The sequence below is a fragment of the Varroa destructor genome, unplaced genomic scaffold, assembly GCF_002443255.2.
Source record: "Varroa destructor unplaced genomic scaffold, Vdes_3.0 BEIS01000001.1, whole genome shotgun sequence".
NCBI lineage: Eukaryota > Metazoa > Arthropoda > Arachnida > Mesostigmata > Varroidae > Varroa > Varroa destructor.
The window spans coordinates 50,243,415-50,261,054 of NW_019211454.1; the positions used below are offsets into that span (position 1 = coordinate 50,243,415).

The 17,640-nt window shown below is 41.3% G+C and overlaps 1 protein-coding gene across 6 annotated transcripts in view; it reads left to right on the forward strand.

The window, feature by feature from the left end:
* Positions 1-12,170, forward strand: part of LOC111242855 (band 7 protein AGAP004871-like) — a 115,298-nt gene extending 103,128 nt beyond the window's left edge. For all 6 annotated transcript variants that reach the window (XM_086978111.1, XM_086978113.1, XM_086978114.1 and 3 more), the window contains one exon: positions 1,221-12,170. In XM_086978111.1, the coding sequence (XP_086834237.1) occupies positions 1,221-1,274 (54 nt within the window). In that variant the 3' untranslated portion in view covers positions 1,275-12,170. The remainder of the gene's footprint in view (positions 1-1,220) is intronic.
* Positions 12,171-17,640: the final 5,470 nt, after the last annotated feature.

A 17,640-nucleotide genomic window follows, 5' to 3' on the forward strand; every position in this document is an offset into this window, starting at 1 on the left:
TACTTAAAATTCATTTGATGTCGACTAGCAGGATCTTGCATGTCGTGTAGGCCGAACGCTCTTTTCTGAATCGGGTTTCTTTTTGGGTATTGTACTCACATTCTTCAAAAACACGTTTAGTCTCCTTGTCAGCAAATACGAGACAATCTCAGCAGACGCTTGTCTTTGCAATTTTGCGCCGCGATGTCGGTTGACATGAGCCGCTGTTTCTTCTTGGGATAACAAGAAGCGTTGTACCCGCCACTACGGACAAAGCAGCCCGGAATGAAGATACTCGTTGAACAAAACCGTCCAGCACGCGTCAGCTATGCCAACCTTCAGGTCCTCATTGTGAATCCTTTTTAATCCCTCTACCTTTGCGACGAAAAATTCCGGGCTCAGCTTTTCGCGTTCGTCTATTGTCGATTTGACCCACATCGCGCTAGGCGTTAGGAGTTTTACGAAGGCTAAGGCTGACGCTCACCCTCTTACACGAGAAAAGCCTTTAGCCACAAGTGAAGCTGAAGCAAGTGCTTCCAGAGCTAAGTGGCATATGTCTTCCTGCAGATCATTTCGAACGCTGCGGCCAGTGACCTTGCTGTCTGTTATAGTGTATCCAGTAGCCTAAAGGCATCCTGAGTACGGCGAGCAGAATGGCAATCGTAATAAAACTGCGGCCGATGTCTCCTGGGGCGGGTTGGACAAACTGAACATTGCAACATGTCAACGGAGTGACGCAAATAGACGTCAACATCAGTAGCGTTTGGCACTGAGCGGAACTCATGAGCCTGTTCCAGCAAAAGCATGTATGATGTAGCAAAAGTGAGGCTTGGTTTTTTTGAGACCAGCTACCTTGAAAAACCTAGACCACACGCTTGAACTTCTGCTGGTCAGTGGTGGTATCAGTTTAGTAGAGCTAAAAGAAGGTAGAAAAGCAAGACAAATGCTTGGCCACGAATTGCGGAGATAATTACAGAGTAAGTTTCTATCATCAGCAACAACTGAAAAGCAGATCTAATGAGGCGCTAAGGGGTGTTCATGTTACTGTGAGATTTATGTCCTTATTAGGAGTTCCCCCACGATTTTCACTACACACCATGAACCCTTACAGCATGTGTGTATCTGTATAAAAAAAATGGTAACGTGGGATACTATAGCAGACCCACGTAGCTTTTCTCAACTCCGTCATCTTAAGTTTTTCTTTTGCAATTGTTTTTTCGCTTTGCGGCGTTTCTTTGTAGGAGACGATGAGCCCACCGAGCCGTTCCCACCGCTGCCGGATGAAGAGATCTTAGATGTGCCTCTCATATCATAGTGGGGCACCAATAGAAAACGCACGACGCAAGATGAATATGCGCGGGAAATGCGACGCGAGAAGGAATATGTCTCTAGTGCTCAGCAATGATCGAAACAGGAAAACAAAATGATCATTACGGGGAGTAGAGAAGAATTAGAAAAGGCAAAAAGAACGCTTCAGTCAAGTCGGTGTCTTCATAGTCTACTCCCGTTGGGCTAATTCTATAGGGCCAATAAAACCCTAAGATAAAAGATATGCATAATAAAATAAAGAGAATTTCTCTCCTAGTTACTTTCCATTAGTCTTACCTGATGCCGCGCACATTTATGGCAATAGTCTATCTTTCTACAATAAAATGTATAGCATTTTGTTGCTAGCTAAAAAAGAAAGCCAAACACAATTGCTCCCTCCATATTACCTCGGCTAAAGAACTTAACGACACTATAAATGATATTGTGGCTGATTTCCTAAAAAAATTGAACTTTTTAGTAACATTCAAAAGTACTACTCAACAAATGACAATTTTTTTGTCCATTCCATCCTAGCTAAAAACAAATTTTCTCTCCTCAAAAGTATATGGGCTCGACAGTTACATTAAGATAAGGTTATGGCTGATAACGACTGATGCTTGAGCGTTCGCCGGACGAGATCGTGGAACGGATGTGCCCTGACGGTTGATGGTGTCGTACGAGGAAATGTTCAGAAGGGAAATATGCTGCTTACAGGCGTAGCAAATCGGCATCATGGTTCTTTCAGGACTGTGGTGTCCTTAGCTGTTACTGGGCGGTACTCATCGTGCTGGTGTCGCACTGCAGCACTCACCGCCGTTGTGAGTGTTTGTTGTTATTAACGGTAAATATACTTGCAGTTATGAACCGGACAATCGGTAGTCATCAAGCCAAGATCATAATGTTATCTACAAAATACGAGGAACTAGGAAACAATACCATGATGATTACATGAAATACAATGCGAAGCGGAAAGCGGAAAAAAGATCAAACACACCAACAGCTGTAGTGTCTCCGCCCAACACATGACCCACAAAATGCGGGAAAAGAAAACAGCAATCTCCTATACCAAACTATAATGAGGTACTATTTATTTTACCGTCAACAATAACAAAACTTCTGACGACTTTTGACGATCCAACGAAACTAAACGATAGTTAATAACACAATATCCAAGTAACAATGCACTTAATACAAGTAATGCTACTACCCTAATAACAATAACTACCGAGAAAAACACTGTATACTCTAATCGATATAAATGTATGGAAAGGACGATTGAACATCGGCCGTGTTGCGCGGCCTCCAAATAGCTCTTTACCCCCCCCCCCCCGCCCTTCGCCCCCGAACCTTTAACTCTTTGACAAAAATCAACTTCCCACTCGAAAACCAATCACTTGAAGAGAAAATGACTGGAACAAGAAGATGATCATATCGACGACATACGTTAAATAATTTACGAAGAGAAACAATAACGACAACAAATCAATAATATTTGAGCGTGTAGCAAACCTCAACAAGCAAAAGATACTATAGAAATATTCACTGATATCTTAACTAGAACAGATGGGGCAGGCTGTTTCAGAAAACTTGAAAGCAGCCAGCATAACTAAAAGCTGTTGGTAAAAATAAAAAACGAGTAAATGCAAAGTGTGAATCACACTTGTTTGAAGATGTAATCTAACAAATCAATGTTAAAACTGACTGCCCAAGCCCCGTGGTCCTCCTCGGGGGAAATACGGAGAACGGTGCGGCTTCACTGGCATGGACGTGCGGAGGACCCTATCAATTTAGTCTAAGCAAACGAATAAGAACATAGGGAACAGATAAGAATCACCATATTTTGTATACTATGAGCAATTTCAGAAAGTCAAATAAAGAAATCAAGCTCGCCAAAGGACCTTCGCCCTGTCCCTACCGGGTCGTCACAGCCATGTCTCTTATTCACTGCCAACACGATTATAACCAGAGAGAGTAAAACTGAATGCGTAAAAATAGCACGACCAAGACTAGTTAAAAACAATACAACACGAACAGCGTGTTATCAATGATCTGCAGAAGTGCTGCAGACACAAACGTGCACAGGCCTAAAAAAGGCATTGAGGTAATATCAACCTGTATGAATTAAGAGAGAATGAAAGACATGCAAAGGATAAACAAAAGCCGTAGAACTTAACAAGCAAAGCACAATAACTCTAATGCGCAATCCAACATTGATGACTTCGATCGACAGCCACGATCATAACGAAAAAAATCTTCGTTGAGGCACAGAGCAGAGCGAACGAACGTGGTCACGTTGCCTTACCTCACCTTATGTAATAACATTATACAGGGAACTCGATTTTACATTTGTGCACGCCTTCACATATTATACGCGGCTCGGTTATTATTATTACGTGGCTATAGGTATAATGAGTAAGTGTGAATCGCTAATAGTTACATTTTCAATTCTTACCTAGCTGAGATTCCTACTTCAAATTCAATGCGTAGCCTTAATACTTTGGCAGCACGAATTAAGGTTCGAGGAAACAACAACACATAGCGAGTAAGGCTGGGAATTTGGTGGGGGTTACTCACAGGGTGGCGCACTTCAACAGTGAGTGAGCGAGCGAGCGAGCGAGCGAGCATGCACGAGAGGAGACGGCATGAAATGAGCTATAACACTGGCATTCGTACGGAATTTTAGGGCTGATAATTAAAATCAAATGCGGCGTGTGGATGGAATAGCAAGAAGTTTGACACGAGGCTAACAGTTTAATCGATAGGATGACCATCCGACCCCGAGGTCAGTCAGGGCCAATTGGTAATCTTCCATTCCCGTAGCATTGTGTACAATTATACAGTATGCAGACCATAGGCGATTTAATTCTATGACTTTACTGCTAGCTATCTATAGCAAACTAACGAGATACGTCATTGAGGCCCCTTCTAGCTAACACTTAACGCGGCATCTCTAGGGATTGCTTATAGAAGAAGTAAAGTTGCCTCTCTACTAAATTATATACTAAGTTTATTATACTCATGCGGATTATAATAACGACGACATTCCATTTGTATACAGCTCACGAATTGGGGTTGTATAAGGCCGATGATCATAAGCGGTGGAAGAGGTTTCGCTAAAATATAAGCTGAACGGATGACGATGGCTGACTCTCCTCGGAACTAATCAGAACAAAATGAGAGAAACGAAAGATTCGTGAATGAAGCGTATTGGTCTAGTATTTGAGGACAATGTGAAACAGGCTGTATGTATCTGATAATACAATAAGTGTATGGTACTGACGTACTAAAAACTGCGAGAAATATCAACCGAGGCGGCAACAATATCTATATTCATGTGTAAATCAGATTGATCGATCGAATCTTCTGTTGTCGCTAACCGTAGCGAGACCATCTTAGTAACGCTGTTATAATGATGCGTTATCATATTCATTGATAGTGGACAATGTCAACGTAAACAATTCATTAACTAACTATATAATTATGACAATAGCGTAACGCGAATTGTACGCAAGAGAAGATTCAACGACGTAACTAATCGTTGATGAATACTACTTCTAGTATTAAAAGTAATGCTAACGCAACGACGTCAACTCGCGTTCCACCAAAACATCCCTGTCGAACCTGTGAGCTTCCAACGGGATAGACTCTTATAACGTACACAATCCAAATAGATTTTTCGAAGCAGAGAAAACAAAAAAAAACTCGACGAACGAAAACGCAGACAACTCGAGCAGATAGAGAAGAAATAGTATAACAAATAAATACTCTATCTTGTTGCTATAAGCACTCGTATAAAGAACAGCAAGCAATTGAAGCAGGTGGCAGAAAACTAACTGCAGATAGGGTAGGAGACGAGAAAATTATATAGGAAGATTTACAGTGACAATTCAATAGAGGCACTAGGAAAGAAAGACCACTGATTAACAGCAAAGACAAGCATCATCCCCTAAGTGGTAGTTAAAAACACACCAATACACACAGACGCACGCGCGCGCGCCTACACACACACACACGTCTATGCGTAAACATACCTTACATACAGAGAAAGACAGGTTGGATTCAACATATATCGTCCAATCACCACGCTAGCATTATGTGTTTGTAAATTATTACAACGCATTGTCAATGGCCTCCGTTCTGCTCACGAACGAATGCCGTAACGTGGGAAGAAGAACAGCCGTTTGCGAGTGATCACGATAATGACGACTGTTAGCGGATCAGACGAAGCTGATTTGACTGAACCCACGATACTCGAAGCGTGCATACAGAGAACGAAAACGTCCAGTTTTAAATTGATTGCGCTTGACCTTTGTATGGCCGCAAAAAGGCATAGGACCGTCGTAAAGGTAAATATGGGAAAAATAATGTAAAATTTGAGCATTTGAAGAACGGTTAAATGAGTCAGTGCATAAACCCCAACAATACAATTTCCTATTGCGGAGGTCGCGAACTACATGCACCGGTACCTTGTCGTCGAGCCAATCGTGCTTTACCCACAAACATTTGCGAGTGTCCTGACGCCTACACGAGCGCAGACTTACGTGCGCATGCCAAATGGGAATTCTACACAACCATTTACGAAATGACGAGAATTTTCGCTACTCGTTAATTGTCAAACAGCAATAACAAGAGCGACAATAACGTCAACGCTGGATTACATAGTCCTCGTTTAAAGTGGATACCGTTTTACAGATATGAACACCTAATTTTTCGCTTTCGACCATAAATACATACACGAGCAGAGAAGGAGAGCCAGGTGGAACTGCACGTATTAACCGACGCCCATTGTCGCATCAGTCCGGACGCATCACGTTAATCAAAGGACCGCATGCGCCCCACCGATGCCGACTGAGTCCTTCTGTTTTTCTGTCTGTTTACTCGAGCTCGGGCACAAGCAACGCATCCTAAAAGGGAGAGTTGTACACATGGACGCAGATGGCCAAGCATGTATTACGAATCTATTCAAATCATAACTCGATCAATCACTCAACATTATTCATAACTGATTCATTTGATCCCATACAACTCACAACTCATTGACCTGTAACGAGACGGAGCTTTTTTGAAACAGTTAAAAGCGATAACGCTAATGGCAGACTGTAGACTAACTGCACGGGGCCCGCGGCAGCCGATCGATCGATCGATTGATCGACGCTATTATCTAATGCAGAAACGTACTTTCCCTGAGCCCGTCCTCGAAAACTCTCTGACCTCAGACGTGAAAACCCTCAACGCCAAAAACTCCGCTGGAATTTTTCGGCCTTTCTCTGAACGTCCACATACCTTCCATGAAGCTTAGTTCTTGGTTTAGGACATGCACGCCTCTCGAACAAGGTCGATATTCGACAAGATTTCGTGTTCACACAGGGATGAAAACCTACAAAAAGCTGACAAGTAGATCCGTTTGCGCGTGCGTGTTTCTCAGCTACCGCAGCTTATCCGCCTTTTGAGGCTCCCTTACACCAGGGTCATACGACAGAAGTTTTTTTTTGTCAAAGAGACTTTGAGTACTGAACCCTGGATCTTGTAAAGAGAAAACAAACGGACGAAGAGGATGAAAGCAACAATAGACTGTGTATAGTCAAAAAACGGTAATGATGATAATAGTAATAAGAGTAATAATGACAGTGAAATGAGAAACGAATACAGATAAATGAGAAATATACAGGCGCGAGAAAGCACGCACCAGAGATCACGAGAAATGAATCGACTTATTGAGTAAGAAAAAGAAGCGAAACGATGGTGATACGATGCGATAATAAAAAAATATTAATAACATCATTCCTATGTTACGCTGTAAGAGAGGAAAAGAAAAACAGTTGACGGGGAGCGAACGCGTTAAAGGAAGAAAACACGGGATCACAAAGGAACGGTAAATCAGGCACGATCGCGGAAGCTTAGAGTTGACCTCGATTCGTTGGTTGAGCACGCAGTGGCCTCTCAACCAAGTCTTGCTTAGCTACAAACACGAATCCGGCTTGGAAATCCTTGAACGACACGATTTTTTGGCGGAATGACCGGCCATATTTAGCTGAGGATGTGACATTTGTGCCAACTGTAACGTCCACCAGCTCTGGGAATTCCGGCCGAATTTTTGGTGCTAATTCGAAAAACTCTCAAAAATCCGACGTGAAAAAATCTACACGAAAATAGGCCAGACATCTCGTCCCACAGTTAATAACCACGCTCCAAAAGCTAGAAACGATTACTACGACGAGCAACAATGACACTGACGGCAATTGTTAGCGTAATGGGCAATGGTATATATAGGAATTGCACACACACACACACACGCACACACACGCACACACACACACACACACACACACATACGCACACACACACACACATATATAGGCAGGGGAATAACATCAAAAAAAAAAATAACACGAAACAGAACGATAGATTACAATCTACAGCCATTATTATTGTGGTTACTACCAGAATGACTACCAGCTACGCTCGATAATGATGACGTAAGTCAAGTACAGCGACTGTACACGCCACCGTAATGGGGGCTTAATGCAAACCGACCTGTATATCTATTTGATGAAACTACTCCAATTAGCAGTTTATGAAATATGGTTTAGAAACTTGACGATAATCGAAAAAGACTGAAGCAAAACACCGTAAAGGCCAAAAAAAAAAAAAAAAAAAAAGCAAATGAACGTTTTTGACCCATTCTACTCTATATCGTACACACCTCGCTACTCCATAGACATAAATATGGAAGAATTGAATACTTCAAGCCATCCTGCTCATACTAACAACAACAACAACAACAACAACAACGATTGTAATGGAAACATAGCAGAAACCCAACGACAAATATCAATGATCTTAGACTATGTCTACGAGCTCATCGCACCGTGTGATACTATTCGCGTACCGATTATAAATAATAACAATAATCGCAATAGTAATAAACACCTCGAAGTTATGACCCGGAACGGCAACAGTAAAGTAACAACAGAACATAGAACAACAACAACAACAGTCAACATCAATCGAGCTAATTGTCGATTACGAATATCGGAACGACGCATCTCATTGTGGGCCCTGAGCTGTTTATAGAACGATATATAAAGTGACGGAAATTATGATTACACACAGTAATTAACATAACTATAAATAGATATATAACGTAGAGAATTGACGATGACGTGACGGTATTTTGAAAGAACTAATAGGGTAGTGCATTTTCTGATTAACAACCACTGAAAATTAGTACGACTGTAACAATTGGATAGCAACAACAATGGCGGCGGCGGCGGCAGGGGCAGCAGCAACAACAACAACAAACGGGTATTACTGCAATGGTGATAGTGAGTATAATTGAGAGCTAGAAAGGAGAGAGAGAGAGAGAGAGAGAGAGAGAGACGAAAAAAGATCAGGCTAACTAATTCGGAAATGAGCTGCGTGTTATAATATTATTGCTATTACATGATTATTGCTATATTAGATAATGTTCCTGAGCCACACGATACCGATTGCAGCGCATATTTGATGCTGGCCAGTCACCAGAGCGGTTTCCGCTTCATCTGACCAGTATAAGTTCGCGGCGGCCTTGAGTGAGCCCTCAACTGACGACTGAATGAGCCTACTAACCTACAAACTCACACACCGATAGACCGACACAAAAACAGACACCCGATTCAGCGACGCAGATACAACAGATCAGTACGAGTGCATCGCCGTTCAAGCACTATATATATACATATACAGACGCTAACATGGCTATAATAGCTATAAAAATTTTAGGAATACAGTGAAAGGTACGCCGCAGCGGATCGATACGCGGCCGATTTCCACTGTACTACATGCAGAAAACAGCGGAAACTCGACAGAATGCGCGTGACAGCCATATTTGCAACAGATTCGCATGCGGATAGTTCTAAAGTACAGGGAGATATTAAGATTTCGGTAGATAGATACGGCAATAGCAGTGAAAGTGATAGAAACGTGATTTTATTACATATAACAACACACACAGAAAGACATCGCCTAGCCAAGACAATGTGTGGCGTTGCACTCTATCTGATAATAATATGAGTGGCACTTATGGCAGTGTCGTGTGTGATGTACCTTTCTTTAACGATAAAAACAAACGAAATACTTAACTGATGTTTTGCTTGTTTCTTAGCCATCCATCCGCTGGAATGAACCGGCTGTGGCTGGAGCATGAATCTACGTTTCTAAATTTGACCTCTTGCTACTTACTGTATCATCTTGCTACTCTTGAGGTATTGCATCTATATGCGTTTACATCAACCAAACTCCGAACTCATTTCCGCGAAGACTGCAACGAGCATTTCGGTCACTCGACAAAGCGTTCATGTATTGGTTATGAAGTGTGATGCGTCCGATTGCGGATTATGAAGAAAACCTTCATACCCACCGAAATTGGGAGCCTCCTATTTCAATTTTGGTTTTACTAAATCGACAATAATGCTACGACAGTATTACGGAAGTAGCCACTAAAGTTGACGTCATTAAACAGATATCGCTGTGAGATCGGCTTCGATCTGTCACCCTTGGAGCTCAAGTTCTACCTACTTCGTACACTTTTCGTCTTCACTGCTGTTAGAGTACCAGTAGTGAGATTTGCCATTGATTAAAATAAGACGACATGTCCGGGCCGTCCCATCAGATTTATACGGCTCATCTTGTGCAAGTTGCCGGCCGAAACGACAGTTGTACTAGCCGGTCCCGCAAGAGCAGCATGTTCCCAACGAAGACGAGTCCACGCTTCCAGTTGCGGCGGCCGTCGATCGTATTAAGGGCAAGCGTCGTCTGTGTGCTTGTAGCGGTTTCCACTATTCGCTTCGCTTTCATTTAAGGCTCAGCGCCGGACCTTCCATGGATGCGACTCTGTTTAAGGGCGGCCGCTTCGCCGTCATCACTTTATCTATATACCCATTTAGTTGGTTATACTCTTCAGCTTTCCCTTTCTAGACCGGCACTGATCGCTGGGCGGCTATACTTTCTTCTTTCTCTTCCCCAATTTTCCACCTATCATCTGGCAAAGACCCCTCGAATATCCTTCCAAAATCAGGCCCCTTCGGAAGTGCCCAATTCACTCGTCCTTCCATGTTGTTCTAGTTTAGTTTGTTTCCGGGCTCGGTCTTTGTGTTCTTTTACGTTTGCCTCTTATGCGTTTTCTTCATATGCTCGTCGTTGTCAGACTCCCGTTGCGCAGCGAAGGTGGTTTCGTCCTTGGTCGAATGACGATGCCGGTTACTGCCTATTTCCTCCCTCTATTGGCCGCTAGCTTAATTGGGTTCTTTTGGGCGAATTTTGCCTTCCTTTCTAGAACGCTCTTTGTCCTCCTCTCTACTCATCTGCACTCATCAGTTTGTCCATGGTCTTTTAATATTATATTCCTTCATGCTTTCGTTTTTAACCTTCGCAATCTCGTTTGCGTTCCCATCTTGAACTTCGCTCTAGTGACTATTTGCTCGCACGATTTTTTGCTTCGAACTTCTACGTAATCAGCCTGGCGCTCTTAACTCAACATCCGTCAGCGCAGAAGCCTATCACCCTTTTTCTATCGCTTTATTAAACTTTTTCATACTCTACGATTCTTATATGTGTATCGCCATTTCGCCCTTCTCTGTTACAACCACCACCGGTCACTACTACGTCTACTATACAGGTTGTGATATTGTTTCCGACTAGTAGCGGACCCGCTCGCCTTTCTTCGTTGCATGTTAACTGCAGCAGCAGCAGTTCCTGCTGTTGCCTCTACCTGCGAGTCGTAGGTCGGTTGGTGGCAACCGAAGAATCTATCTACGAGATTTAGGCGATCGCCTGCAGCGACCCACGGCGAGACAGGTCAAAGGCCAATAGCGGAAGCGTTGGTGGGTAAAAGCAGCGGCGTGTGCACGTTCATTGCTATATCTTGTTTTGGCCCCTTAGACTGGCATTTTCTCATCTCGCACAGTGAGTGTACTCACGAGCTAGAACCACGGCACTTGTCCGGAAATGACCGGCGCGCACCTTGTGAAGCTTCCGGCAATCTAACATTTACTCGGCTATAAGCAAAAACACAGCACGCCAGCTGAGAAATTTGGAGGGAAGTTGGAAACAAAATGCTGAAAGGCTAAGTAGTCATAGAACAATGAGCGACATGAAGACTATAATAGTCATTTACTGGAAGCGGGTTCGGGTTGAAGGCAAACGGAAGTGGTCCTAAGAAAATGAAGACTACAGAGTACATTTATACGCGTCATGCGCATGCTAATGAATATACATATTGTCTAGCTTTATCATTATTATACTTGTTGTGTAAAGGAAGGAACAAGAGACGTTTGACGGATACGTTAGCGATAGCTTAAGTCGACTAAAATTCCGTCTACGCTGATGAATTACCAAACATGAGAGCACAAAAACGCATATGGCACAAATGATCTCGTTTTTCAAATAAATACGTTTCTTCACCAAATACCTGGTTTAAAGTTGCTCTGTTCTCTTTCCTCATCTCTTCATTTGCACATCTGCTCGGACCTTCGAAATTGTAACAGCGTCTCTGGCTGTTACATATTTAAATATGGATGTACTACGAATGAATTAAGTCACACCAACCAGCTAATGTTGTTTCATGCTATCTAAGCCAATAACGAACATAATGATACATAACACAATACATCAACAAAACTTCGATCCTAAGCAGCGACAAATATCTCACCATCATGGACATCATAATCACTACCATCGTCAGCACCATCATCGTCGCCGTCATTATGACACCAATAACAAGACAACAACAGCAACAATAGTTATGATCGCGGCAACAACAACAACAAGAACAACAAAAGACAGACAAATTAGTATCAGCAACGTTTAACTAATAAAAAGTCTAATACTTTTCAAATTGCATTAAATATGTTTTTATTTCATTCATGCATTGTCCGATGCAAATTCATTGTATACTGTACAAAATAAGTTCGAGCCTTCGCCTGCATAAAAACAGTTTAAATTCATTGAAGTTACATACCTAATACTATTTAGAATGCGTCGTAAGGCATTGTAATTCAGATCTAATCTAATCTAACCTAATCTGCCGCGTGCCCATGGATTTCTGTCAAACGCTCATCTTCTGCTCCGGTTAGTGCAAGAAGTTGTTTTACCATAAGTTTCTAACGAGTCCACTTACAGCTATTTCATGCTTTCAAATGATAAAAGTTAAGCTTCGTCAACTGACTTCATTTAATCAGAATATGAGATCTATTTTTATTAATTCAAGTTTACCACAAGTTCTGTTCCGAGCAAGCTGTTGCCGAGATCGCAAAGGGTAACCTTTCGCAGATTGTCATTTATGCATGTTTTGTAAAGAGAAAAAACGGTTTATGGAACAGAGGCATAGAAAGAATGATTAACTATTTTTTAATAGCATTGAGTCACCCAGCCAAGTCGTACTAGTACCCCTCTACGTTTTAGTTCGCAGGTACTGTACTATTTCTCCTTCATCCAAACCTATGCTAGGCGCAAAACCTTAGTTCTTAGGTAACTAATGTACAGCACAGACAGTTTTTCTACGCTTAAAATGTCTCAGCGTTACCTGGCCTACGTCCGCCCTGCTCTATTCGATTAAGGGGATAGTTTGCCTGGTACGACGGTTGGGTTAGAGCATAAAAGTACGAGTTCAACGCAAATGAAATCCCAAGGCCCACAAGAGGCGAAGTAATAATCCTTATGGTCATGTGTTACTAATGGCGTTCATTTTATCTATGTCGCATGGAGCGAGTACATGTAGAGGGTCCGCAAGTACAGGGGCCTGAGAATGGCGCAAGCCGAAACATAAATTAGCGAGATAGTACTCTATATTTGACTCCGTGCCCCGCCGCAGTTACATATATATACTCTATTCGTATGGGGTGAAACGTTTCTGATCGTGCTCAATTCGTCCATGTGTTCGATTGAAGCGTCTAACCTCGATCAGATTTCTCGTACAGATTAGTGTTAACGAGAGATAGGCGCTAGCATCGTTGCACCTTGACGACTGATCAGACGGAGTGCTATCCGATGCAGCTCTGTGCGACAGTCAATTTCCTCTATTCTAAATATGCATTTAGCGAAACCAAAGCGCTAACCATGGTGCACGGAAAAGATCCATATAACCTCTCGCTAAGTATTCAAAAAATTTTAAATCCGCTAGTGTTGAATCTGAAAGAAATTTCTACAACTATAGGCAGGATCTATCGTGCCCATATCCTCTATCTTTAATGTGAATACCTAACGTAAGTAGCATAGTTGGGTCTTTTAAAGACATAACGATGCATACGTGTGTTTAATTCGCGGCGTATCCCTAGTTAGTATTTTGATATATTTAATCACGACCAATTTGAGTACGTTCTATATACTTTCTTTGATATTGGGAGGCTATGTTGTTAACCTTTATATATGAAGTTTTTTACTATTTATCAGTGAAATAAAATTTTAATAATATAGACCGTTCGTGTAGGCACTTCTCATTCAACTTGAACTTAATCATCATCAATCAGATCAAAATCGAGATGTCATGTCTTGCTCTACATACCAGTTGCTACTGATTGGAATACTAGCCAAGTTTGATTTGTCAAAATTTATTTACATCCAATACATTCACATGAATCTAGACGAGGTTTTAATTAAAACCTTGTACTCAATTTTAGTATTTCGAGCTAAAATCGGTATTTTTATATACGTTTTTCCAAAAGTCGAAAACTCTACAACCTATTCAGTTGTGCAGTTAATAAAAAAAAAAAATATATATATATATATATATATATATATATATATATATGATCATTATTATTGTTAAACTATGCCAACAGTCATGAGTCCGCTGGTTTAGAAGTCTGTCTGTTTCGACGATACGACATAGTGGTAATATGCGAGTCCGATTTATTGTTTCAGGTAGCTTTAATACGTCTGCTTTAGAGTAACAATCAGCTACGCGGTTGTTTTCGTGTCACGGTGGTGCTCCAGTGGCAACACTATTTATCAGTTAAGTTGAGGCGTGCACAGATTCGAATTTTGGCGTGGATAAACCTTGATTCTCTAGTAAAAAAAAAAAAAAAATTGAGCTATAGCAAAGAATAATAAATATGTAATCTGCTTTCGTGTTGCGCCCTATTGAGCCCCTACTCGGTTGAGCTGTTAGTTACGAAAAAAATGTTTTGAGTACTTTTTCCAGAAGGAATGCGAATAAAGCCCATCTACTTAAATGTATTACTTTGTAACGCATGCATCTGGATATTGCAGGTAGTTCTTAGTTGGCTAAAAAGTGGCTTCTCTTATTTTAAGTAGGTCATTTAAGTAATAAGTAAACACGTCTTAAAATTCAATGCTCAAGCACGAAGTTGAAAACTTCTACATTAGCAATAACTGTTCCACTTCCAGGCTCTTCTCTAACTTGGTGCTCTCTTCAACTCTGCGAACTAGACGCTCAGAAAATACAAACTATTCAACTGGCACAGTTTATTGCAGTCACATCTGGTTACAACAAGCTAGCACGCAGACTGGGACCGAAAAAGGCTACTAGTTCGAGTTTCAGTGTGAAAAAAGCGTTTAGGAACTCACGCCAAGCCTCCATTTTTGTCTCAGTTGTTAATCCCAAGTGTCGGTACCTGCTGTGAACGTCCACACGAACCAAAAGGCTGCTTTCGTACTGCAATCGCGTATGTAATCCAACTATCTCCTGAATGTTCACTGCTTGCAGCCTCGCGTATGCCGATTTCAATACCCTTCAAATCTAACCACTCAGCTGAGAAACCTCCGATTCAAGGACTCATAAGCTTGTCGTGGAGTCGTACTACTGGTCAAGCAATATAACATTCGCAGCTCTGCATTACCAGAGTCTCCGAAGTTACAGCAAACATATTTACGCTCTAGATTGACGGTAGGCACACGCCTAGGCGGCAAACCGCCTAAAAGGGCTGTCACCAACACCACTCCGACCCCCCCCAGCAGTATTCCTCCTTATGAGATTGTTGTCTTGCTGTTAGATAGAGTGTTTATATTGGAAAACGAATTCAATAGTCTATTTGCCCTTTCGATGGGGAATGAGCAGTTCGGGACGTTGAATACTTTCTCTCTAGCATTGAAGTCCAGTGGTACTAATGGAGCTACAATGGCAGGACTACCGAAAGCAGCACCTACGGACATCTGTAAGCACTTCCTTTTATTAATGAGAACTTAAACTTGGAAGTACATTTTTCACAGACGGCAATCACTGACGTCATACTTATATCGATGCGTTAAATATATTGAGAAAAAAAAAGGAAGGCATCAGTTGTGCAGAATATTTTGTCGGACCAACTTCCCACAATGGAATAATCTTAGCTTAATGACACACAACTTACATGCATCACCTCTAGCGCAGATACATCATGTACACGGCCTTCGCGTTAGCCAATTTACTTGTGCTGATTTCTGTCAGAAGAAACGATCTGGGTACGATTTCTGAATTCCAATATTCTTCCTTCACGTTCATACTTCGCGCTGTTACTTACCGAGCGGCCAAATGTATCCGATCCAAAGCGGACAAGATAACAAATATTGGCCTGCTATTTGTTCCTTGAATTAATGTTATAACTAAGAAATAGATCATGTCCTACCATGTAGGAAAAGTCTGCAAGGGATTTAGCTACGGTAAGTGCTTGAGCCTTATAAATACTGCAATCATATAATAATTAGATATTCATAAGAACAAACGTTCACTAGTCAAACATTATGCCAAATATTATTGTTACAATTTCATAGGTCGAAAACGGTTCGAGGACAGTCTGTGTTTGGTTTGTCCTGAAAACTAGCTTCGGACCTACTACTAGGGAATATCATTTGTGCACCCACTTACGGGATATCCATGCAAGTGCCTGTTAGCGATGTCTTCTCCCCTTGTCATGAACCCGTCTTAGCAGATGAGTCTATCTAACCAAAAACAAACTACGAGGCCCTCGAAATTAAAAGTTCATGGAATTTAACGACCTTATACTGCTCAAGGATTTACTAGTTTTTTTAAAATGCATTCGACCTTATGCATACGAATAACCAAATGTAGGCTATTCGATAAAAAATGGGGTCTTCTTTCTTCAAACCAACTGAAAAGATTCTTGTCTTTTAAGTAACTTCTTTCGAACTTGTCATAATTTATGCGGTTGCATCGTTAAAGTGCTGTGATCCCTGACATCCTGGTTTGTTCGAAATCCTATTTAAAAGCACTGATTCTCCAACGGTGGAGTTTTCTACTCACACTATTGATTTATACTATTGGTATTTTCTGCTGAATTGTTATTCAGCTGTATAATCACTGTTTACGTAACGAATCGTCAGCCTGCACGTCACCTCGCGTCAAACGCGTCTTTACAAAAGCCTTCGCCGATGCTCATTTATTACAAGGAAGAGCCAGCTAACGTTACACTAGACGCAGAAAAATAATTTCTTAAAAAAATTTTCCTATTGTTGCGCTTGCGATCATAAAATAGGCCACACCAAATACTAGGCCAAATTTAATACAAACAGATTAAGTATTCTCCATAGCGAAGCGTCGAAAGTCTACCAGTCTGGATTTCGTACTTTTCGGGAGTCCCTCAGCTTGGCCAGTATTCCTAACCCGTTCTGAAAGTATCTGCAACACTGCAGTTTTTTTCTTTTTTTACTGTATTTTTTTACTTCTTAAAACGCATCGACGTCTTTTCTCATGTATGAGCTATGAAACCGACATTCTGGACCGGTATACCATATATCCAAGTAAACAATCAGCTGGTGAGCTAATATCTTTTGTAAACCTATGCATAGGCAAATTGCTGGCTCATGTGAAAGGCCTGCAAAAGTAAGATAAGGTAACATTGCGTACATTAATGAGGCAGTTTGCTCAATCTGATATCTATTTTTTGTATCCGCTATCAGGACTGGAGCTAAATAATTTTACACTATGTTTAGCTGAGAATGTAAACAAATTTCACTTTCATTGTTTTGCTGTGTTTGGTGACACTTAGCATTAAGCACAATTAGAGATAGTAATACTGCTTTGATTTGGCAAGGGGGTGTCGTCTACAGAAATCGTGCACGTTCGTAAGAACAGACATTCTCAATTATAGAATATTTCTAACGCGCAGGCCCACATGCAGACTAATATAGTAATTGATTTTTGGCTGAAATTCTAGACATCGCACATACAATCACATCTGTATTTTATTTTTAAAAGAAATGTGGCATGTGGTACTTGACTGATCATTTAACGCGCAATTTATATAGCTATAGAGCTAAAAACACAAGCGGGTATTCTGAGCATAGGGATCAACGCAGGCTATACGTTAGCAACGTTTAATACCTCAACTTGAATAAGTTATGGCTAATGTATCCTGCTTC